Source organism: Nicotiana sylvestris, chromosome 8, assembly GCF_000393655.2.
Source record: "Nicotiana sylvestris chromosome 8, ASM39365v2, whole genome shotgun sequence".
Classification (NCBI taxonomy): Eukaryota; Viridiplantae; Streptophyta; class Magnoliopsida; order Solanales; family Solanaceae; genus Nicotiana; species Nicotiana sylvestris.
In genome coordinates, this window is record NC_091064.1 from 1,924,269 (window position 1) to 1,948,503 (window position 24,235).

At 35.9% G+C, this 24,235-nt stretch overlaps 4 protein-coding genes across 6 annotated transcripts; 3 read left to right on the plus strand and 1 right to left on the minus strand.

The window, feature by feature from the left end:
- Positions 1 to 3,752: 3,752 nt before the first annotated feature.
- On the minus strand, positions 3,753 to 4,178 carry LOC104232447 (uncharacterized). Its single transcript, XM_009785662.1, has one exon. It carries the CDS (start codon positions 4,176 to 4,178, stop codon positions 3,753 to 3,755), a length of 426 nt encoding a protein of 141 aa, XP_009783964.1.
- Positions 4,179 to 7,649: 3,471 nt separating this feature from the next.
- Positions 7,650 to 10,065, plus strand: LOC104232429 (uncharacterized). Of its 3 annotated transcripts, none has more exons than XM_070154633.1 (4): positions 7,650 to 7,734; positions 7,854 to 8,025; positions 9,675 to 9,859; positions 9,977 to 10,065. In XM_070154633.1, exons 1-4 carry the CDS (start codon positions 7,729 to 7,731, stop codon positions 9,980 to 9,982), a joined length of 369 nt encoding a protein of 122 aa, XP_070010734.1. In that variant the 5' UTR covers positions 7,650 to 7,728; the 3' UTR covers positions 9,983 to 10,065. The 3 variants fall into 3 exon arrangements, with proteins under 3 accessions (XP_070010734.1, XP_070010735.1, XP_009783945.2); XM_070154634.1 differs by having other exon boundaries at positions 9,675 to 9,853; XM_009785643.2 differs by having other exon boundaries at positions 9,675 to 10,051.
- On the plus strand, positions 10,021 to 18,285 carry LOC138874468 (uncharacterized). The gene is made up of 5 exons (XM_070152917.1): positions 10,021 to 10,215; positions 15,860 to 16,076; positions 16,356 to 16,577; positions 16,863 to 17,976; positions 18,114 to 18,285. Exons 1-5 carry the CDS (start codon positions 10,021 to 10,023, stop codon positions 18,283 to 18,285), a joined length of 1,920 nt encoding a protein of 639 aa, XP_070009018.1.
- A 2,927-nt stretch (positions 18,286 to 21,212) lies between these two features.
- LOC138874469 (MAR-binding filament-like protein 1) lies at positions 21,213 to 22,751 on the plus strand. The gene is made up of 2 exons (XM_070152918.1): positions 21,213 to 21,476; positions 21,663 to 22,751. The coding sequence occupies exons 1-2, from the start codon at positions 21,213 to 21,215 to the stop codon at positions 22,749 to 22,751; spliced, it is 1,353 nt and encodes a 450-aa protein (XP_070009019.1).
- The last annotated feature ends 1,484 nt before the right edge of the window (positions 22,752 to 24,235 follow it).

A 24,235-nucleotide genomic window follows, 5' to 3' on the forward strand; every position in this document is an offset into this window, starting at 1 on the left:
ATCATTTGGAAGTCTGTAGTTTAATTAGGCTTGAAATGACTAAAACGGAAATTTAAGTTTGAAAGTTTGACCGAGGAGTTAATTTTTTGATATCAGGATAGAAATTCGATTCCGGAAATTTGAATAGCTCCATTATGTCATTTATGACTTGTGTGCAAAATTTGGGGTCAATTAGACGTGATTTGGTAGGTTTCGGCATCAATTATAGAAGTTTGAGGTTTCAAGTTCATTAAGCTTGAATTAGTATGCGATTCATATTTTTGTTGTTGTTTGATGTGATTTGAGGGCTCAACTAAGTTTGTATGGTATTTTTAGGACTTGATGGTATCTTTGGTCGAGGTCCCAGGGGCCTCGGGTGTGTTCGGAGGTGAGTTTTGAGCAAGTCCGAACATTTCGGCACTCTAATATTGTTCTGGTACTTTTGGAAGTGCGGACCGCACATTTTGGAGTGCTAAGGCAGAGGAGAGGTGCGGACCGCACATAAAAGTGTGGACCGCAACAGAAATATGCGGACCTCAGTGGAGGAGTGCGGCCGCACAATTTTTGTGCGACCGCAGGACTTGGAAAGATGCGACCGCACTTGGAAATGTGCGGACCGCACATTGGGAGGTCAGATGGTGTAATATATAAATGAAGCTTAGGGTATTATTTCACATTTTGGACCTTGGGAGCTCGGGTTTCGATGATTTTTTGTTGGTTTTTCAAGAAATTCATCGGGATAAGTGATTTTAACTCGGATTTGGTTAATATACATGAATATATCATTATTTTCATCATTTAATTAGTATTTGAGATGAAAATTTGGAGTTTTGGTCTAAAGTTTCTTAATATGAATTTTTTAGTTTTGAACAACAATTTGGAGTCTGATTTGAGTGAAATTAGTATGGTTGGACTCGTAATTGAATGGGTTGTTCGATTTTGTGAGTTTTGTCGGATTCCGAGGTGCAGGCCCTGGTGTGATTTTTGGCCGGATTTGGGATTTGATTTAGGATTCGATCTTTATCAATTGTAATTGATTCCTTGGGCTTTATCTGATGTATTTGAGTTGTTTCGGCTAGTTTTGAGCCGTTCGGAGGTCGCTACGTGTGAGATGACATTTTTGGAGCATCGCTTGGCTTGCTCGGTATTGGAATTGGCTTGTTCAAGATAAGTAACTCTTCTAAACTTAGTGTCGAGGGTATGAAACCCTGAATTATGTGCTATGTGATTGGTATTGAGGTGACGCACGTACTAGGTAACAGGCGTGTGGGCGGACATCATGTGAATTGTGACTCTGTTGTTTCCAGGGCACTGAATAATGGCCCTATTTTGTTGATATCTGTGTTTTCACTATGTGATAAAGTAAATGATATGTACATCATGCTAGATATCATGTTTATGCTTTATGCTGATATTATTGGGACCCATAGTGATCGTTTCTTGCTGTCATCTTATTGATTTCATTGATATTTCGTACTCAGTGACATTCATGCATTCATATCATATCTCAGTCTTAGTTGTTACTTATTGATACATCATATCATTGTTCCGGGTAAATTTTCATGATATTGTGAGCATGTGGGTGAGACTGGAGAGACTGATGACTGAGTGAGACCAAGAGACTGATTATGAGTGACAGTTATGGGATCGGGTTGCACGCCGCAGCGATTATTCTGATTTATAATAGCGCTTGGGCTGAAAGAGCCCCTCCGGAGTCTACAACACACCCCTAGTGAGCGTGGATGATATTATTGAGGGATGGATTTCCCTGGACATGGATTTGTCCGAAGTATTTGATATCTGGAGATGGATTTCTCCACAGGGTTGGATTGCCCTTTTTCCTCGGTACTGGGTGACTTAATGTCAGTTTTCTATATGTTCCGAGATGGATTTCCCTGCGCTGTATGTTCCATATACAATATCGAGTGGTTGAGCATTTATATATACATGAAATGGATCTTCTCCATGGGGCCGGAATGACCTTCCTTGGTACTGAGTGACTGATAATCAGTGATGTAATATTTCGAGATGGATCTTCCCTGGGCCGTACGAGCCATATACAATACTGAGTGGTTGAGCATTTATGAGTGAAAGGTGTGAGTACATGTTTATCTCTTGGATATATGGCATTGGCATACATACATGACATATAGAGATGTATTCTTCCTCATTCTGTACGGTATCACGTCATTCATAATTTTCTTTTACACACATTGTTATGTGGGCATAGGAAAGTATTTCACACTTGCTATTTGGAAGGAAAATGAAACATCTTATTTGTTGTGGAAAGGATTTTGGGAAAATTTTCGATTTTCAGACTATCTCGTATTTTCTTTCGAAGATTTCAGTTTTTCACTGATATTCTTGAAAAGCGGGGCTATTTTTCGAAAAACTATGAAAAGGATGAACATCTTATCTCTGAGCTACTTCTTTGTTTACTTGATTTACATTGTTATGAACTGCTATTGGTTATTGGTGTTGGACCCGACCTCGTTCCAGCTCGTCACTACTTTCAACCTAAGGTTAGGTTTGTTACTTATTGAGTACATGAGGTCGGTTGTACTCATACTACACTTCTTGCACATTGCGTGCAAATTTCAGATGTCGATACTGCTGCGCATGGCGAGAGATGGATTTGAAGGTGTACCTGCGTCCCTGTTGTAACTGCCTCTTGTTCATGGTAGACTTAGTTTTATAAAACTCTGTTTAGGTACTATTCAAACAGAAGATGTATTTTCTTCATATCATCTTTGTAAGCTCTATTATTAGAAGCTCATGATTTGTACTACCGGCCCTTGAAAAATGTAATAGATCCAGATATTTTCATTTGTCTAATTGTCTTATTAATGTTATTGGAATTGGATAGTTATTAGTTGGCTTACCTAGCGGGTTGGGTTAAGTGTCATCACGACTAGTAGATTTTGGGTTATGACACTTGTAAGTCACCTAGTTAGATTTGACAGAACCTTGACTGATGGATTTGCATATGCAATTAAGTTGCATTTGCAAACTTCATCTTGAAGTACATCTCTTGCGATTTCACAGGCTTCTAGCTTTAAGTTCCTAGTCCTACTTTTCCTTATTGAGTCTCCTTAGTTCACTCAACATTTTTTGAGACTCCTTCAGGGTAAGGTCAAGAATATCCTGTAATTCATTACATCTATCACAGTTATAGCATCTTACCTCGCTTGTTTCACCTCGTGCCATAAAATAGTTTTCAGTATCTTCCTTGCATTCATCGCCTGATACATCTTTATCAGTCCAATAACTAGAGTATTTGTTCATGTCGTTTTCCAAGATGGTCATGAAGCACAAATTTACTATATTTTCGTAAGTTGAACTATCTTTATCACTCCAGCTTCTGAAGGATTTGTTTTTACTGAACCTTCTGGAGACTTTTCTTTTAAGATATGGGCATTCAACTTGAACATGCCCATACCTTCCACAGTCATAACACTTCCCGTCATTCTTGTCTTATTCATTGTATTGCTTGGTTCGCCTAGATGATATCTTTCCCCTTCTTGTATTTCTATACCTTCTCATCAATCCATCCATGTTTCTTGATACCATGAAAATTTCTTCTTCAAGAGCTTCTAGGTCGTCATCAATATCGTTTTTAGGTCCTTCAGTTGTAGTTTTGAAGGCAACTATTTCTACTTTTCTTCCTGACTTATTTTCTTAAGATAGGTTTTCTCGAATTCTGTAAGATTTCCTCGTAGTTCATTATATAAAAGTTTGTTTAGATCTTGATATTTGAGTGCAACTACTTTTCTCTACCAACTGGTAGGTAAATTCCTTAGGATTTTTCGAACTTGATCACCACTTGAGTAGGTTTTACCAAAGACTTTCAAATCACCAATAATTTTGCTGAATCTTGCAAATATTTCCTCAATGGATTCTTCTTCTTTTATCTGAAAGGGTTCATAATCATGAACTAACATGTTTATCCAAGTTTCTTTTACTTTGCTGGTTCCTTCATAGGTGACTTCCAGTTTGTCCCACATTTCTTTAGTTGTATCACAACTTGAAATTTTCTCATACTCTTCTCCACTTATAGCATTATTTACTAAGTTTTGTGCCTTAGCATTAACCTGAACAACCACCATTTGATCGCCTGTGTAATCATCTATATCTTCTGGATCAGCGGGTGGTTGAGCTACTGTTGGTAGTGGATAATTTTCCTTTTGATAATGCGTCATACTTTGACATTATAGGATTTTGCATAAATTTTCATTTGCACTTTCCAGTAAGAACAATGTTATCCATTGAAATATGGTGGCCTAACTTGCGATGTTTCTTATTGAAAGAGTGCTCCAACAGTAACTTGATTTTTCATGATCTTTTCTCACAAGCTATTAAGCAACAAGTGTGATACATACTCTGATACTAATTGAAAGTGCAAGAGGGGGGAGGGTGAATTGTAATTTATCTTTTCTTTTTCAAGGTGGTCGACTAATTTGCGTTCTAGTCGACTGGCTTTTTCAAAATTGAATATAGAAAATAAATTGCAGAAAGTAAATGACACAGAATATTTTATACAAGTTCAAATTCAGAGTGAATCTTACGTCCAGTCCTCTTAGGTTGCAAGGGTGATCTCTTTCAAGTATGAAGTGTCTTAGTACATATGGATTGATGTTGTTATACACCAATAATTTTTGTCACCTTGTTCTTTTCTCTGTAATTGATACAATGCCTCACAAATGTTCTTTTCTCTCTTTTCTCTTCTTTGTTACACAAGAAATCTAAAGCAGACTACAATGCTTGTTTGAAGTAGAACAAAGAGATTGAAATTGGTTCGATCAAAGATATCTTTTCAAGGCTGGTACAGTAGGTATTTATACTTCATGAGGCCATTATGTCTTGTAAGTCTTTTGAGAGATTGCAAATCTAAGGGAGTTATTCTCAGAAAGGAATCGTAGATTGATTCGTTTCAAGACTAATTCTTCTGTTGATTTTCCTTGACTCGTGGCCTTAATTTATTTCTTTCTTTAATGAGAGAATATTCCCGTTGTCAAATCCCTTGATTTATGCTTCGATTGATGTCTTTATGTGGAAGAATTTTCAGCGGAAGAAATAAAGCCCTTGACCTCCTTTAATTGAGATCTTTCCTATAATATCTTCTTTGATTGATTTTTCCAGCTCCTTTGATTGATTTTTTAGCTCCGCTTTCCTTTTTTGTTTTGATTCTTTTATGCCTCTATTCTACTGCTCAGAAACTGATCCTGCACATAAAGAGTAATTTGTTATTTTGAATCATTGAAATCAACTTAGGTCTAATAGAGATGACTATATTGGAAGTTGTATGTGAAAAATTTGCATATAGCACAAGACAGGGACTATCAGACCTAGGATTTGAAGGTTGCGGATGTATTTTTTCATTCAATCAAAATCTGCTTATATATAGGGTGTCACTTCTAATATATCACTATTTTTTAAAAGGCAAATACATGTATACATGAAATTTTTGCCGAAGGCGCCGGTGACCCCTCTCTTTATAAGATAGGCCTGGCTCTTTATTGAATTCTAAATTAATAATTCATACATATTAAATGAATTACTTAAAATATATATAAAATTTAAGCCAAAATTATTGGATTCTATCGAACCCGTACTTTAGAAAGAATTAACAGGGCTATGATCCATCTATGCCAAAAGATTGAAACTGGAAAGGAAATTTCAGAGTGGACTGTGATTTCATACAACTAACGATAACAACGTTATTGTCCTACTATTTGAAGAATGAAATTGTCATTCTTCATAAAACATTTGACTTGCTTTTGGATGGTGATATTTCACCTTTTTTGCCGTATTTGTTGTGGCAACGGTCTGAATATTCTAGTACTCCTTCCATCACTTTTTATGTGATACACATTTTTTTTAAAAAAAATATAATAATGATGCATTTCTTTATTTAAATATTATTTAAAATTAGCATATCAATTTTATCCTTAATGACATTACATGTTTGGACCCAACAACAATAACAACACCAACAACAAACTCACCCCAATATAATCTCATAAAAGTGAGATTTGAAGAGGGCAGAGTGTACGTGGATCTTAACCCTACCTTGTGAAGGTAGAGAAAATATTTTCGATAGATCCTCCGCCTCAAAGACATGTTTGAACCCATTTGAAATAAAAGATACTTTTTTATTAGGAGAGAGAAAATAAAAAGACATAATTTTCTTTATGTTGTGCGTCATCACCACTTATTTGATTACTTGTAATAAAGTACTCTCTTCATTCCAATTTACAACAACAACGATCTAGTAAAATCTTACTAGTGGGATATGAGAAGGGTAGTGTTTACGCAGACCTTACCTCTACCCCGAGAGAGTAGAGAGGTTGTTTTCGAAAGATTCTCAGCTCAAGAAGATGAAAAGAGACAACCAATAGATACCATAAGAAAAATAACATCATGAAAATCAGAAAATAGATGCAAAGCAAAAGCGATAGCCAGTAAATAGACGCGACACTATGAAAAACGAAAGAGTACAAGATACAACATTGTCACTAGCTATCTCAAACAAAAATCCTACTAGACTAGCCACACAAAGATACGAAGTAAGGAAATACTCAACTACCTCCTAACATACAATCCTAATATTCGACCTCCACAACTTCCTATCAAGGGCCATGACCTCAGAAATCTGAAGCCTCGCCATGTCCTGCATGATCACCTCTCCCCAATACTTCTTAGGCCTCCATCTACCTCTTCTCGTGCCCTCCAAAGCCAGCCGCTCACACCTCTTTACCGGAGCATTTGGGCTTCTCCTCTGTACGTGCCCGAACCATCTGCGCATCGTTTCCCATATCTTGTCATCAATGGAGTCACGCCACCTTCTCTCGAATATCATCATTCCTAATCTTATCCATCCTGTTGAGCCCACACATTCATCTTAACGTCCTTATTTCTACTACTTTCATCTTCTAGATATGTGAGTTCTTAACAGGCCAACACTCAGTCCCATACATCATGGCCGATCTAACCATCGCTTTATAAAACTTACCTTTGAGTATCAGTGGCACTCTCTTGTCACACATGACTCCAGATGCTAACCTCCACTTCATCCACCCCACCCCAATACGGTGTGTGACATCCTCGTCGATCTCCCCTCCCCTTGGATAACCGACCCAAGGTACTTGAAACTGCCTCTACTTGGGATGACCATTGATTCAAGCCTCACATCCACGCCCACTTCCCTTAGCTCAACACTGAATTTACACCCCCATTTAGTTGTCAAAATAAGATTTTACACATCCATTAGGAAAATATTATCAAGAAGAGTGATTTGAATAATCCACCTCACATCAATTCTTTATATTTATCTATTTACGTGTCTCTTAATTCTAGAACAATTAATGTTAAGGATAAATCTGAAAAAAAAAAGAAATAATTCTCTCTTGATTTTTAAAATGACAAGTATTACTATTTTTCGTATTCATGATAAGTAAATGGGAATGGAGGGAGTAACGAAATTTTTTATACTTTGTCATATTGAGCTTATGTATCAATTTTTTTCCTTTATTTCTTAAACTCTGTGTGTCCAATCAAATACAACTTTCATATAAAATAGGACAAACGGATTTATTAAGTGTAAAATTTTTCCACATGATTTTTAGAATAAATACAACAAGATCAATCAAATTTTAGCCACAACTTCAAAAGTGCCAAAGACATTTCAACACGAACTTTTAAGAATATTATCATAATAAATTGCTCCATTATATCCTCTGAAGAGGAACAATGAAGGTAAGTACTATAATTTTTTTTTTTTGATAGTATCCAAAAAAAATGTGCAATAAACTCATCAAAAGTTAATTTTGCTGATTATTATTTTTGTTTTCCTTTTTTTGGTGCTACTAATGCAGAAAAAAGTTGTCATTAAGGTTTCTATTAATGGAAACTCCCATTCCATCCTGAAGAAGTTTCTTATGGATTTTTTGAAGCTAAAGTACCTTGCCAAATGTTGGGGGAACAATTATCAAGATTCTAGATCCAAAAACCAGAGCAAGGTCTTGTTAATTGCAGCAAAAATACCAGGTAACAATATAGTAGTAGTAATAATAATCCCTGTTTTTAAGCCTTAGTTTGGGAGCCGCTGTAACTAGCATTCTAACGCTGAGTGTGACGAACATTTCTGGAGTGAACTACCTTTATTTGCTTTCTCTACTTTTCGCAAAGATTTACTAGCGACTGCTTCGATAAGATTAATCTGGGACTGTAATAACTCTCTTTAATTTACTGCCTAATAATAAATTCAGCGTCTTTTGGCAAAAATAAAAAAAAAATAAAAAATAAAGCCTTAGTACCACTTTTTTAATTATATATTTTGTAAGTTTTTAATTTCCACATTTACGTTTTATCCATAATGACACCCTATTATATAAATAACATGACATATTTAAAATCACAACATTCAAATATTATTTTCATTATACTATACAAACCTTTAGTACAAGATTATAAAATTGAAAATTTTATTTTATATTCTTAAATTTCATGCATGGTCAAATTAAGATAGATGAAATGAAAAGAAACTAGAGTGTATATTACATCTAGTATGACTGCATGTTACAATTAATTGATATGGTACTGGAGACATATACATATCAATGATTATATAGGCGGACCTAGGAATCGACGGTCGCGGGACACTATGACATTCATTTAAATTTATCACTTTTCATAAAGATTTGTACGGGATTCTATACTAATAACTAACTATTTTTTGAAGACATTTACAAGTATACATGGAGTTTTTGCCAAAGTTTTCGGGTGTCAGTCACCCCTCAACCTATAATTTGCATCTGCCTATGTCAATGAAGTATTTACACATACTTTGCATGAGAGAAAGAATCAGATCCACACAACAACAACAACAACAACAACAACAACAACAACAATAACAATAACAATAACAATAACAACAACAAAAACAAAAATAACAATAAATCTAGTAAAGTCTTATAAGTTGAGTCCGAGGAGGGTAGTGTATATGCAAACCTTATCCATGTCTTGTAAAGGTAAAAACGTTGTCTCTGATAGACCATCCGCTTAAAAAAAATGCATCATCACCACGGTTAAAATAAGAAACTACGACAAAGGAGAATCCATCCGTCAGAAAAAGGTAACCGAAGCAAAAGCAATACAAGTCCAAAATCTAAAAATAGGAAATACGAGAATACACTCGTATTACAGACAGTGGCAGAGCCACATGCACCCACCGACACCCTTTTGTCAGAAAATTACACCATTTAATGATACCCCTTAACTTTTTGGTGAATTTATTTCTTTATATTTTGACTCCTTTAATAAAAATTCTGGCTCCGCCACCGCCACCGCCACCGCCACTGATTACAGATATAGAAAAGCAATACAAGTACGAAAAAAATTAGCTTTCTAACCTATTGCCCTAATCGGATCCACAAGAGGGATTGTTCTGATGGTAAGCAACCTCCACTTCCAACCAAGAGGTTGTGAGTTCGAGTCTACCCAAGAGCAAGGTGGGAAGTTCTTGGAGGGAAGGATGCCGAAGGTCTATTTGGAAACAGCCTCTCTACCCCAGGGTAGGGGTAAGGTCTACGTACACATTACCCTCCCCAGACCCCACTAAGTAGGATTATACTGGGTTGTTGTTGTTGTTGGATCCACACGTAAACGATAACATTGGCTAACTTGAACATTTGCAGGGGTAGAGAAAGTAGCTATAGAAGGTGAAGAAAAGAATGAGCTAATGGTGATCGGTGAGGAAATTGATGCAGCAGAGTTGGTCACTACACTTAGGAAGAAAGTAGGTTTTGCCAACATTGTGAGTTCTTGGAGGGAAGGATGCCGAAGGTCTATTTGGAAACAGCCTCTCTACCCCAGGGTAGGGGTAAGGTCTACGTACACATTACCCTCCCCAGACCCCACTAAGTAGGATTATACTGGGTTGTTGTTGTTGTTGGATCCACACGTAAACGATAACATTGGCTAACTTGAACATTTGCAGGGGTAGAGAAAGTAGCTATAGAAGGTGAAGAAAAGAATGAGCTAATGGTGATCGGTGAGGAAATTGATGCAGCAGAGTTGGTCACTATACTTAGGAAGAAAGTAGGTTTTGCCAACATTGTGAGTATTGGTCCAGTTGATGATGAAAAGAAAGAAGAAAAACAGAAAGAAGAAGTTGCAAACTCAATATCCCCATTGGTCTATGGCAATGGATTAATACCCCCTTTTCAAATTTGGGAAGTTAGATATCCCACCTATTGCTCCATTTTGTGATCATTTGTTTAACTTGAAATATTAATTATGCAGCAAATTGTTAATCTGAGCTGAGGGTCTCCCGGAAACAGCTCGTCTGCGTACACTCTACCCTTCCCGGACCCCATTAGTGAGATTTTACTGGGTTGTTGTTGTTGGTATTTTGTAATGAGAGATATATGCATGTTTAGGGGCGGAGGTAGAACACAAGTTACGGGTTCGGCTTAGCCCAGTAGCTTTAATCCAAGCCCTATATTTATCTTAAGAAATTATTGAATATATAGAAATTATTACTTCTTCCGTTTCAATTATTACTAGCTACACGCTAGATTAAAAATACAAATCAAACATTGGATAAAATGATACAATACCAGTATAAATTTTATACTTAAATGATGGTATTAGTTATTCCACGTAAGAGGTCGGATAGTTAATCTCATGGAATATCCTAAGATTATAATCTCATGGATAGTTATTCGACCCTTGTTTTTTTGAGCCGAGGGTCTCCTGGAAACAGCCTCTCTATCCTTCGGGGTAGGGGTAAGGTCTGCGTACATATTACCCTCCCCATACCCCACTTGTGGGATTATACTGGGTCGTTGTTGTTGTGATATACCAGAACTGAAACGTACCCAACAACTTCATCTTTTACCTTAAATCAAACGAATCCATGAAAATTAGGGGGAAAAAATAGCGTACTTATTAGTAAATTAAAGTAATTTATGCCATGCCTAACATAACCCTAGTTTCTATTTATAAGCACGGAGCACCCCATTTTTTTTTAGTTAAATATAGTAACACTAGAGAGTAAGATTCTTCATTTAATATATTGTGGAGATTTGATGATTGATTAAAGTGGAATTTGACCTCCATATAATGCATAAAACGAATAAAAAGAATGATTTTTGGCTCGTAAATTAAACCACACCATTTTCCTACATTATATATAGCATGTAATAATGTATGGTAAAGTCTCACATTATTTGAGGCATGTAATAAGTATGTATTTCTAAACGTAGATAGAAGAATCCCGAATGAATAACTAACCGATTCATTTAATTAAGAGAGTTTATGATTGATCCAATTTGGTTCTTCACATACTTAGCGGCGGAGCTAGCATGCTGGTTATGAGTTCGGCCGAATTCAATAACTTTAGTCCAAAATTTATATTTTTTCTAAAGAAATTCATTAAAAATTTAGGGCCTTAAAAGTTGGAAATTAGGATTGACTTTCTTCCTCTTTAGGTTCAAGCTAGCTCTCATACAATTCTCAATCTTTGCACTAGACTCAGTGAAATTGATAGAGTTGAATTGACCAAAAAATCATTAATAAAAAAGGAAGTCTTTTGAGTGATAACAAATTTTATCTAAGGCCAACTAAAAATAACATTTAAAAATATAGTAAAGTACAAAAGATTAAAGATAATATATTCATAATTTTTTTAAAACTCAAATTAAAAAGTGCAGGAATTTGATTAACTATCTAGGAATAGTAATATATAAATATAATAATGTCATAAGTCACTAAATTTATAATTTTAGAACGAAATATTGTATAAATTATAATCAAATATTTTTTAAAAAAATCTAAGAATAGAATATTTGAGACATATAGAGCCAGATAATCCAAAAAAAAAAGTACTTGTTTTTTTTTTTCTGATTGTTATGACGGTAGACATTTGATTATTATATTTATAATAATTCTGTGTACTTGGCTCAATTGGTATAAGCTAACTCTTTGGAGCAGTGGCGGATTTAGAGGGAAAAAATAGGGTACGTGAACCTATGATCTTTCCGAAAAATTAAATATTTATGTAACATATATTTTAAAATTGGTATAATATTAACTGTTGGCATCCGTATTTTAAAAAGTTGAATGGTGCACTTGGTTGAAGGTTGAGTTATTTACTAAGAGGAAGACGGATCAATTCTCACTTAATACGTTGCACCCCTTAAGTTTATGAAATCACTAATGAGCCTACCCAAAAAAATTGTGAAGAAAATAATCGAAAAGGAACACTCTAGCCCTCCCCTCCCCCCTCCCACCCCCCCCCCCAAAAAAAAAGAAGAAGAATCCTCTAATCTCAGGAGTGGAATTAGTGTATCGATTACGGGTTCGATCTAACTTGATAACTTTTGTTCAAATCAAGTATTTGACTATATAAAAATTATTAATTTAGAATTCAATAATTTAAAAAGATTCATAAGCTTCAAATCCTGACTCCGTTTGCACTCCTAAAAATGCAAATAGTATTACTCCATTATCTAGAATGGTTGGACCTTCACCATTAGTATACTGGTAGAAACTTCTGAATAGAAAGTCTGAATACATCACAAAGGTGGTATATAATGTAAAGTTTCAAATTTTGTCTATAACGGTGTACAAAATATATATACACTTAGGGGTTGTTTGGTTGCTAGCTAGGGTTACAAAGGTATAAGCTAAGTAATACAGAGATTAGTTATATATACATGAATTAGTTTTGCATGAATAAGTAAGTAAGGGTTAGTTATGCATGATTTAGTTATTCGGGATTTAGTTGTTTCATCTTCTACCACACATAAAATAATACATAAATTAACGTACTCATAACTTGATAGGTTATGTGACCTGCTATGTTTTGATGATCTAACAAACTTAAAGAACCAGATGGGGAAGCTGTTCCACATCCTCAAGTGCTCAAGAATAACAAGTCTTAAGTCCGTTACATGCCTCAACAATTCAGAGTCAAAAAAACGACAGAGGAAACAAATGGACATTAGTTCCCTTGCTGACTGTACTAAGTCAATTTCCCACAGGTTGTAAAGCTGCTGCAACTGTCCTCTGCACGCACGCAACACCATAAACAGTGCAACAGTCACTTTAGGGGAATGCCTTTGTACCAAATAATGCTTGCATCATCTGTAACACCCCACATTTTTACTAATATTTGCGTTCTTGATTGAGCATCTTTATATTGAGGAGATATTTTACTTCGCACTTCCTAATGAAATTAACATTATACGAAAATTTCTTACTTTAGATTGTGCTAATATTGACAAAGAAGTCCATGATATTGCTATGTGTAACACTTAATATTATTTTGATGAATTATTATTAATACACTATATAATTAAGGTTTTGGGCTGCCACCCTTTTGTATTTATCTAAATATATTTAGTAGGTTGGGTAGCCACATTTTTCATATTTATCAAAAGTTTAGATATTACCTTGGTAGACATGTTTTTCCATACCCTCCTCTCATATTTTATTTTTTCAAGACAAAGAAAACCCCTACCCTCTCTCCTTCTTATCACCTAAAAAATTCATGAAAACTATCATAAATTTCCACTAAACCAACCAGCAAAATTCGTTCTTGGGGAAGCTCAATTGCTCCTCTCTTTTGTGGTAAGTTACTAAACCCGTTTTACACTAGACAACTATTAGTATTTTCTTCATATCATTTTGTATAGAGCGTCGTTTTAAGTGATCCAAGACTTTCTGGAAAGCTATTTTATAGATCTACAATTCTTATGCAGGAACCAAAACCTAGTTTGTCTTTATTTACCCAAAAATAGGTGATGAAGTACAGGGAAGGTGTTGTCCTGATTTTCTGTTTTACAAACCCTCCCTATACTACTATTAGTAATTTTAGCATAATTGTTTGTACAAAATTGATATGGGGGTGATACAAGATGTTCAGAAATGCTAAGACACATATCTACAAATGTAAAGAAGACCACACAATCTAGTTTGTCCTTTTTTATCTTCAAATCTGAGCCACAACACGAAACAGTGATACTGTCCAAAATTTCTGTTTCAAAAATTTTGGGTAATTTTCAACAATATCATATTTAGTTATACATGTTAAATCACTGAACTTATATAGATATTTGATTATGTATTTAAGATATATATACCCTTGTAAAATCTAAGGGGAAGTGTTTGAGGAAGTGGACAGATTTGATTTGTCTATGGCGTAGACGATTCGAACATCGTCAAGTTGTGGTTGAACTGTTTTGTGGTAAAATACCAAGGTTTGTGTATAAACTTTATACTCTTTTTACTTACTGGAATATTTTGAAATAACCTAATATTTTGTTTTTTCTTGTCTTCAATTAATAGCATTGTATTTGTGTTATATCAAGTATTGTAAGATATTTGCTAAATCGCCCACTCGTACGGATTTGCTTAATCATTTTGCATTCTTGTTGGGATTTTGTCCTTATTGTGGCAGTGACTTTGTCACTTATCTTGGCATGCCTCTTGATTTGGATCTTTTGCCATCTTGACTTTGGGTTCGTAGTTCGTCTTAAATTATGGAACTTGTCTATGTTAAGTACGAACTAGGAAGCCATTTTTAATATGGTTCTTGATTCTCTTGACTATTGGGTTTGACCCTACTTGATTTGGGGATTCGGTCCATCTTGATATCTTATTATACTTAGTGTGATGGCATGACGTACATATTGGAGAAAAAAATGGATATGTGGCAAACTCTCTTGGATTGATAGTATACGCTTTCTCGACTCTTGAACATTGTTATTGATATTTGGAAATGCTTCAAGGTTTGATATTTGATACTTTTGATATATTTGTTCACTTATTTTAAATTATATTAAATTTGAGCTGCCTATGACTGAAAAGGGGAATTGGAGAATTTAATTGCTCCAAGCCCAAAGTTTATACGCCACTAAGCTTTATGCTTAGCGATAATTGTTTTCTATCATAGGTAATGTACGGAATGAAACTTGAAGACGGTCTTATGAAGTAGTCTTTTTGGGAGCACTTATGGAGATCACATTTGCATATGCACCTTAGTTTGTATACTTTTGGGACATGTACATGATATATATATCACAATTATATATGTTATTTGGAGGTTTGTTGGATCTTAAGACCAAAATCTTGTAACTTGAATTTGATAACTTATTTTACTATTTTAGGGTGTGTTAATAACTCAAGTCTTTTAATATGTTAAATCTACACTTTGTCTTGTAATTATGTACAAAGGAGAAAACTAGTTTTCCTTTTTATACCCGATAATTTGAAATTTATGTACAATACAAACTTGCAGTGATGTTGAATGAAAGTACAATTTTGTTAGGAAGTTGCTTTAATGTGTTGATTATTCAAGAAGGGTTATATCACCTTATGTTGATATTTTGACATTGTATTTTGTTTTTAAATAAAATTATGAATTGTATTTTTAAAAACAAAATATTACCCTTTGAACCTTTATCGCATGAGCCTATTTCCGCTACTAAATTATTTTGAATGTCTTTTTGGATTAATATCTTCTTAATGTTATAAGTAGTAAATTAGATTTGTTTCGTAAGTAGCACCATCCCAAAGGGAGTTGCTACAAGTTTTGGTATCAGAGCTTAGGTTTCTGATTCTAGGATTCTTGTTGTGATCGTACCTAATATTTGTTGTTATTTTCTTTCTTGAAAATGACTTGGAGATTATAAATTTGTGCATACTTGTTTAATGTAATTTATTATATTCCTTGTGCATATGCATAATGTACATGTCCCTAATGGAATATGATCTTATCTTTTATAGGAATTTTAATATGGTCTCTTCTCCGAATAGAGCTATTGAATCCATTGATGAAAGTTAGGCTCATTATAATGCTCCACCTCACCTCTAGGAAGGATATGAGGAACCCTTGCCTAACCTAAATCATTCTCCTGTTAGTGAAAATAAAGTGGGCAGTAATCCAAAGGCAATGAGTCATAGTACTCCTATTATGACTCCTCCATTTCAGCAGATGGCTGAGTTCTTTCGTCACATGGCTGGGACAATATCAAATTCTAGTGAAATGAATTTTGATAAGATAAGGGAAATGGGTGGAGTTAAATTTGAAGGCAATATCGATCTAACGTAGCTGAATAATGGCTCGAGCGCATGGAGAGGATCTTTGAACAGCTAGAGTATACTAATGCTATCAAATTTAAGTATGCTATCTCTCTTTTACGAAAAGATGCTTATGGTTGGTGGGTAAGTGTGTCAACTGCAAAAGCAAAACCTCTGGTGCGGACTTGGGATGACGTAAGCATTTCGTGCGAAATATGTCCCCCCAGTCTATTGTGATGCTAAGAAAAAAGAGTTTCTGAATTTAAGACGAGGGAGTATGTCTATTGCAGAGTATCAACAAAAATTTCTCAGGTTTTCTCGCTATGTTGGAGGTATTATTGATGGTGAAAGAGACAAGTGCAGAAGATTTGAAGAAGGTTTGAATGGTTACATTCGAAAATCTGTGGCAATCTTTCAACTTGAGTATTTTTCCAAGATAATTTTAGCTGCTCTTACTTGGGAAAGAATTAACAAGGAAGAAGCTAGTATGAGAGAAAACAAGTTTAGGAAGGGTAATTCAGATTATGGCGGTCCGTCCAAGAAGGGAAAGTTTGGCTATTCCAAGACTAAACATGCATAGAAGTCATCATATCATAAGCAAAATAAGCCAAATTTCTCTATTTCCAGTAATCCAAGTTATGGCCAAGGCAAAACTTATACACCTACTTGTGCACAGTGCGAGAAAAATCATTATGGTGCATGTAGAATAACTTCTGGTACTTGTTTTAATTGTGGAAGTCTGAATCATAAAGTGAAGGATTGTCCTAATCATAATCCTCTTTCTTATACACATATAGATGGCTCAGTTCAAAAGCCTGTCACTACTCATTCTCAAGCTAATAGCGGTGCAAGACCTAGAAATATGCAAGCAGCAGTTTTGGGTGGAGCTAATCAGGCTAGTGGGTCGAGATCTACTACACGATTTTATGCTATGAGACAAAATAATGACCAAGATGGACCAGACGTGGTTGTTGGTAAATTTCACTTATTTGGCATATCTGTTGTTACATTATTTGATCCTGGATCTTCGCACTCTTATGTTTGCTCATCACTTGCATTTATGGATACTGTTAAATCTATGAGACTTGACTTTGATGTGTTGGTCATGAGTCCATTAGGTCATCAGACTATTGTTAACAAGATTTACCGAGATTATCCATTCATGATTCAAAATCTGGTCTTCCCTGCAGACTTGCTTGAAATACCCTTTCAAGACTATGATGTTATTGTTGGTATGGATTGGCTCCATAGGCACCATGTATTGGTTGATTATAGGTTGAAGCAAGTGACTTTTAGAACTCCTGCATACTCACACATTGTAGTTCAAGGAGAAAGATCATTGACATATAATAATATCTCTGCGGTCTTGGCAAGGAAGATGATTCATCAAGGTTGTGATGCCTATCTTGCTCATATAGTCGATACACTATTGGGGAGTCCAAGTATTAAGGACATACCAACCGTGTGCGACTTTCCTGATGTATTTCCTGATGTATTTCCTGATGATCTTCCTGGGTTGTCTCCAGAAAGGGAGATTGAATTTCCTATAGAGCTTGTCCCTAGAACTGCTCCTATTTCTATCGCTCCTTATAGAATGGCTCCAGCTGAATTTAAAGAGTTGAAGGCTCAATTACAAAAACTTCTTGAGAAAGGTTTTATCCATCCCAGTATTTTGCCCTGGGGAACTCCTGTTTTATTTGTGAAAAAAAAAGATGGCACTCTTAGGCTTTGCATTGATTACCGACAGCTGAACAAGGTAACAATCAAGAACAAATATCCATTGCCTAGAATCGATGAATTGTTTGACCAACTGAAGGGTGCCAGCTTGTTCTCAAAAATTGACTTGAGGTCTGGATATTATCAGTTGCACGTGAGAGAGCAAGATGTTCCTAAAATTGCTTTTAGGACTAGGTATGGCCGTTATGAATTTTTGGTAATGCCATTTGATTTGACAAATGCTCCAACTGTATTTATGGATCTAATGAACCGTGTATTGATCAATTTGTGGCGGTCTTTATTGATGCCATTTTAGTCTATTCCAAAAATAGAGATCATGATAAGCATCTTCGGATTGTCATGCAAATTCTGAAAGAGAGGCAACTCTACTTGAAGCTTTCCAAATGTGAATTTTGGCTGAGTGAAGTAGCTTTTGGGGAGCATATTGTATCAGCTGAAGGTGTGAAGGTCGATCCTAGTAAGATTCAAGCTATTATTGATTAGAAATCCCATAAAACTCCAACTAAGATCAGAAGTTTCTTAGGTTTAGCAGGATACTATAGGAGGTTCGTGAAGGGATTCTCTATTATAGCTTCTCCTTTGACCAAACTTTTTGGATAAGAAACCAAGTTTGTGTGGGATGAAAAGTGTCAAGAGATCTTTGAAAAGCTCAAATCCTTGTTGACACAAGCTCCAATACTTTCTTTGCCAACTGAAAAGAAAGATTATGTGGTATACAATGATGAATCTCGTTGTGGCTTGGGTTGTGTTTTGATGCAAGAAGGGAAAGTAATTGCTTAAGCCTCTCGAAAGTTGAAATTGCATGAGTTGAATTATCCCACTCACGATCTTGAACTTGCTTCCATTGTTTTTTCCTTAAAAATTTAGAGGCATTACTTGTACGGAGAGAAGTGTCACATATTTATTGATCACAAGAGTTTGAAGTACTTAGGTACACAAAAAGAGTTAAACTTGAGACAACTTAGATGGCTTGAACTCATCAAAGATTATGATTGCACGATTGATTATCATCCTGAAAAAGCCAATGCGGTTGCAGATGTGTTGAGTCGCAATTCCCTTGCAAGTTTAACTCTAAGTCCTTTGCCTTTGCTTCTTGAATTAAGATCCATAAATGCTAGTCTTTCATTTAATTCTAATGGTTCTATCATTTCTAATTTGCAAGTCAAGCTAGCCTTACTTGAGCAGGTCCAAGAAGCACAAAAGTTAGATGAAAAGCTTGTGAAACGGGTTGAAGAAGTCCAAAATAGAAGAAAATTAGATTTTACATTGAAAAAAGATGGTACCTTATTTTATAAAAATAGGTTGTGTGTTCCTAATGATGATGAATTGAGGAAGAAGATCTTGAATGAAGCACATAGTTCACCTTATGTAATGCATCCTGGAGATACAAAAATGTACCAGACCATCAAGGAGTACTACTGGTGGAGTGGTATGAAGAAAGACATTGCATAGTTAATTTATAAAATGCTTGGTATGTCAACAAATAAAAGCTGAACATTAAATCCCAGCTGGTCTACTACAACCCTTGTCAATACCTGAGTGGAAATGGGAAAGGATGACGATGGACTTTGTTTCTAGAGTTCCATGCACTCAAAGGAATCATGATGTAATTTGGGTCATTATAAATAGACTAACTAAGAGTGCTCATTTCTTGGCAATCAGAATGGACTACTCACTGGAACGTTTGGCAGAATTATACATTAATGAAATTGTGAAGTTGCATAGAATCCTTATTTCTATTATGTCTGATAGAGATCCAAGTTTACATTCAGATTTTGGTCTAGCTTGCAAGAACCTTTGGGTTCCATGTTGAATTTTAGTACTGCTTTCTATCCACAAACAGACGACCAATCTGAGAGGGTAATACAAATCTTGGAGGATATGCTTCGAGCCTGCATTATTTTGTTTGAGGGTAGTTGGGACAAACACTTAGCCATGATAGAATTTTCTTACAATAATAGCTACCAATCAAGTACATGCATGCCTCCTTATGAAGCTTTATATGGGAGAAAATGCAGAACGCCTCTTTGTTGGAATGAGGTTGGTGAAAGAAAATTGGTGGGTCCTAAGATTGTGCAACAAACTGAAGATAAGGTAAAAATAATCAGGGATCGCTTAAAAATTGCTTCAAATAGACAAAAGTCTTATGCTGATCTTAAGAGGCGTGAAATTGAGTATAAAGCGGGTGATAAGGTATTTTTAAAGGTTTCTCCATTGAAGAAGATTATGAGATTTGGCCAAAAAGGTAAACTTAGTCCACGATTTATTGGACCTTAAGTGCTTGAGAGAGTTAGCCTAGTTGCTTATAAACTAGCTCTTCCACCAGAGTTAGACAAGATCCACAACGTCTTTCATGTTTCTATGCTTAGAATATACCGCTTAGATCCATCTCATGTACTTTCTATTGAATCTGTGAGGTCAATCATGATTTGACATATGGAGAAGAACAAATCCAAATCTTAGCGCATGAGTTAAAAGAGCTTAGAAACAAAAGTATCCCCTTAGTGAAAGTTATTTGGAAAAAATATTTTGGCGAAGAAGCTACTTGGGAGAGAGAAGAGGATATGCGAGTTCAATATGCACATTTGTTTCGGGACCAGTACAAGGTAAATTTAGGGACGGAATTTATTTAAGGGGGACATAGTATCCAAGTAACATCACTTGGATAATATTAACATGAAGCAAATCAAAAACAAGTCAATTGTACACTTCCAGAACCGATCAAGCTTTCTCTCAAGTGCGTCAATCTTGCAAATGACTCTCAATGTTTCAAGAACAAAGAACAACATAACAAAGGACTAGTTTCCTGCATTGAGACATTACATATCCTTAGTTGTGTTGCACCTTTGTTTAAGTGATTTATTTGTAATTCCTACTTAGCTTAGTTAAGAAGCATTATGTAGGAAATCGTTTGTAAAATTATAAACTTTGTGTTTGTGTCTTGGCTAGAGTTAGTCAAGTTGTAAGCTTTGTAATAGAGTTATTGCAAAGGGGATTGTAACAGGGTTATTACAAGTTAGTGAGGGATTAAGAGTTGAATTCCTAGGTTACAATAGTTTGTAATCTAAAGTTTGCTCAGTAGTGAAGTTGAAATCCTACGAGTATAGTTCATGGTTTTTAATCTTGTGAGCTGGGAGTTTTCCACGTAAAACTCCATTGTGTCATTTACTTACTGTTGTGTGCGTGTGTTCTGTGAGAACTAATATAGAACCTAGTTTTCTATATAGTTTGGTGGACCCTTAGTTTCTATCAATTGGTACCAGAGCAGGTTCTTTCTATCAGGCTAACACCTATAAAAGATCCTCATGGCTGCTCCACCAAACTTTGAAGAAGGTTAGTCTACCTACAGACCACCGAGGTTCAATGGACAATACTACGGATAGTGGAAGACAAGGATGCACGACTTCATCATGGCTGAAGATTCAGAGCTCTGGTATGTTATCTGTGATGGTGCTTTCATTCCTATGACGACCATTGGTGAACCAACAGTGACAATTCCCAAAACAAGAAAGGAATACAATGATAGTTACCGCAAGTCTATAGAGAAGAATTTTCGAGCAAAAAGGATCCTTGTCTGTAGCATTAGACCAAACAAATACAACAAGATTTCTTCCTATCAATCTGCTAAAGAAATCTGGGAAGCTCTCCAAAAAGCACACGAAAGGACAACTCAAGTCAAGCAGTCAAAGATTGATATGCTAACCACTGAGTATGAACTCTTCAGGATGAAGGATGATAAGTCCATTTAGGACACACACACTCGCTTCACATCTATCATCAATGAGTTTCATTCTCTAGGAGAGATTATTCCAAAGAATAAACTTGTCAGGAAAATACTCAGTGTATTACCTGATTCTTAGGAAAGCAAAGTTAATGCTATCACGGAGGCAAAGGATCTGCAAAAGCTGACCATTGGTGAACTTATTGGCAATTTGAAGAGTTATGAGATGAAGAAGATGAAGGATCATGAGAGAAGAAAGCCCAAAAGGGAGAAGAACCTGGTTCTCAAGACAAACAACAATGACTCAAGTGGTGAGGATGCTGATATGGCCTATCTAACAAAAGGATTTCAGAAGATAGTTTGCAGAAATGGAGGTATTCCAAAGAGGGGCAGCTCCAGCAAGCCAAAAGGCTATGAATTATGTCATAAGTGCAGGAAGCTAGGACACTTCATCAAGGATTGCCCTCTCCACAAGCATGACCAGTATAAACACAATACTGATAAAGCAACCAAGAGGAACCCGGTTCTTGACAAAAGATTCAAGAGAAAAGATATCGTTGATAATGTAGTTAAACAGGCTCTTGCTGCATGGGGAGACTCTTCCACCGAATCCGGAGAAGATGATGAGCAAGGTGATAGCTCTATGATGGCAGTAGAAAGTGAATCAGCTGAGTATGACTCTATTTTTTTCCTAATGGAAAAAACAGATGAGGATGAGGAAGATGACGATGGTGATGTGGTAAACTTTTTGGATGTTCAAAGAAATTTAAAGTCCTATTCTCAAAAGAAGCTTATATCCTTGGCTAAAGTTCTAACTGATACATATCACAATCTCATTGATGAAAAAAATATGCTAACTGTGGAACTAGATGAAATAGAACATGAGAGAGATGATTTAGTGGTGGTTGTAGCTGATCTAAAAGAGACCATTGAGAGTTTAAAAAAGGAAAAAGATATCTTGGCTGAGAGAGTTGCAAACGTAGATCATGAGAGAGATGACCTATTAGTAGTAGTTGTAGACCTAAAGGAAATAATTGAGGAACTAAGAAGGGAAAGTAGACATGAGATCACTCAAAAAGGAAAGGAAGTTGCAAGTGAGACATACCTTAGGCTTGAAAATAAGCTAAAATCAGTGAAATCTAGTATGTGTACTAAACTTGAGAGAAACAGACAACTTCAGGAAGATCTAGGAAGAGTTAAGAATGACATAGAAAAATCTCTTAAATAGACCTAGTCCTCTAATGCAATCACTGCTATGTATAAGAACAACGAGGGAAACAGGCAGGGAATCGGGCTCCAAAGGGAACAAACTCCTTACAACCCGCATAGCAGGTATGTTACTATCCCTAATAATTGGCTCTGCACTCACTGCAGTAACACTGGGAAATTTAAAGAAACATGTAAAGCCATATTTCAGTCCCAATAGAAAAAAAAAGTTTTTGCTGAAAACGTAACTACTACTAAAAAACCTGGTCCCTTATATAAAAAACATGTGATGCCTGCTTTGACAAAAAGAACTTTGATTCAACCTTTTCCTCAACCTTTTCCTCATTACAAAGGATCCAAACTTGTTTGGGTTCCTAAGTCTAATCCTTGATTCTCTTGTGCAAGGAGTAGTGAAAGGAACCAACCAAAGATGGTATATAGATAGTGGCTGCTCGAAGCATATGACTAGAAGTACTAATGATTTCCTTTCACTCAGAGCCCTAGAAGGAGGGAGTGTGTTCTTTGGCAATGGAAAAAAGGGATACATTCTAGGTGTAGGAAGAATTGGGAAGTCTCCCACTTACTCAATAAAAAATGTGTATTATGTGAATGGCTTGAAGTACAGCTTATTGAGTGTTTTAGATCAGCGACAAAGGCAACAAGGTAGAATTTGTGTCAAAAATATGCACAATCACAAAACTTGTGACTGGTGAAGTGATCCTGATTGCAAAAAGATACAAAAACATCTATGTCGCTGATTTTGAGTCCCTACATAATAAGTATCTCACATGTCTGAGTGTTGTAGATGATGATACTAAATTGTGGCACAGAAGGTTGGTCCATGCAAGTTTTACACTATTGAACAAGTTGGTCAAGAAGGACCTGGTTCGTGGACTGCCTAAGTCAAGCTTCAAAGATCGCAAGGTCTGCGATGCATGTGTAAAAGGGAAGCAGATCGGGTCCTCATTCAAACCCAAAAAGGAAATAAGCGCCTCAAGGCCACTTGATCTCATCCATATGGATCTTTGTAGACCTATGAGAATGTCAAGTAAATGAGGAAAAAGGTACATCTTTTTCATAGTGGATGACTACTCAAGATTCACATGGACCATGTTCCTCAGAACCAAAGATGAGACTTTTCCAGTGTTTGTTGCCTTTGTGAAGAAGATCCAAGTAAAAATGAGCCATAATATTGTGAGTATAAGATCTGATCATGGCACAAAATTTGACAATGCACGGTTTGATGAGTTCTGTGCTCAAAATGGTATAAGCCATAATTTTTCAGCTCCAAGAACACCCTAAAAATGGTGTTGTAGAGAGGAAAAATAGGACTATTGAAGACATGGCTAGGACAATGTTGATTGACAGTAGTGCTGCAAAAGGTTTCTGGGCAGAGGCAGTTAACACTGCATGCTACTTGGTGAACATGTGCATGATCAGGTCCCTCTTGAACAAAACCCCGTATGAACTGCTAAATGGGAGAAAACCCAAGCTAACACACTTAAG

What these genes read in the sequence shown, in the direction of transcription:
- LOC104232447 (XM_009785662.1), bottom strand. Translation starts at nt 4,178, where the DNA reads ATGACGCATTATCAAAAGGAAAATTATCCACTACCAACAGTAGCTCAA.
- LOC104232429 (XM_009785643.2), top strand. An exon ending in AATTGCAGCAAAAATACCAG is followed by an intron (nt 8,026 to 9,674) that starts GTAACAATATAG and finishes GAACATTTGCAG; the next exon opens with GGGTAGAGAAAGTAGCTATA.
- LOC138874468 (XM_070152917.1), top strand. Translation starts at nt 10,021, where the DNA reads ATGGTGATCGGTGAGGAAATTGATGCAGCAGAGTTGGTCACTATACTT. An exon ending in CCCCTTTTCAAATTTGGGAA is followed by an intron (nt 10,216 to 15,859) that starts GTTAGATATCCC and finishes CCTCACCTCTAG; the next exon opens with GAAGGATATGAGGAACCCTT. An exon ending in AAAATTGCTTTTAGGACTAG is followed by an intron (nt 17,977 to 18,113) that starts GTATGGCCGTTA and finishes TTCCAAAAATAG; the next exon opens with AGATCATGATAAGCATCTTC.
- LOC138874469 (XM_070152918.1), top strand. Translation starts at nt 21,213, where the DNA reads ATGGCTGAAGATTCAGAGCTCTGGTATGTTATCTGTGATGGTGCTTTC. An exon ending in CACACGAAAGGACAACTCAA is followed by an intron (nt 21,477 to 21,662) that starts GTCAAGCAGTCA and finishes CCTGATTCTTAG; the next exon opens with GAAAGCAAAGTTAATGCTAT.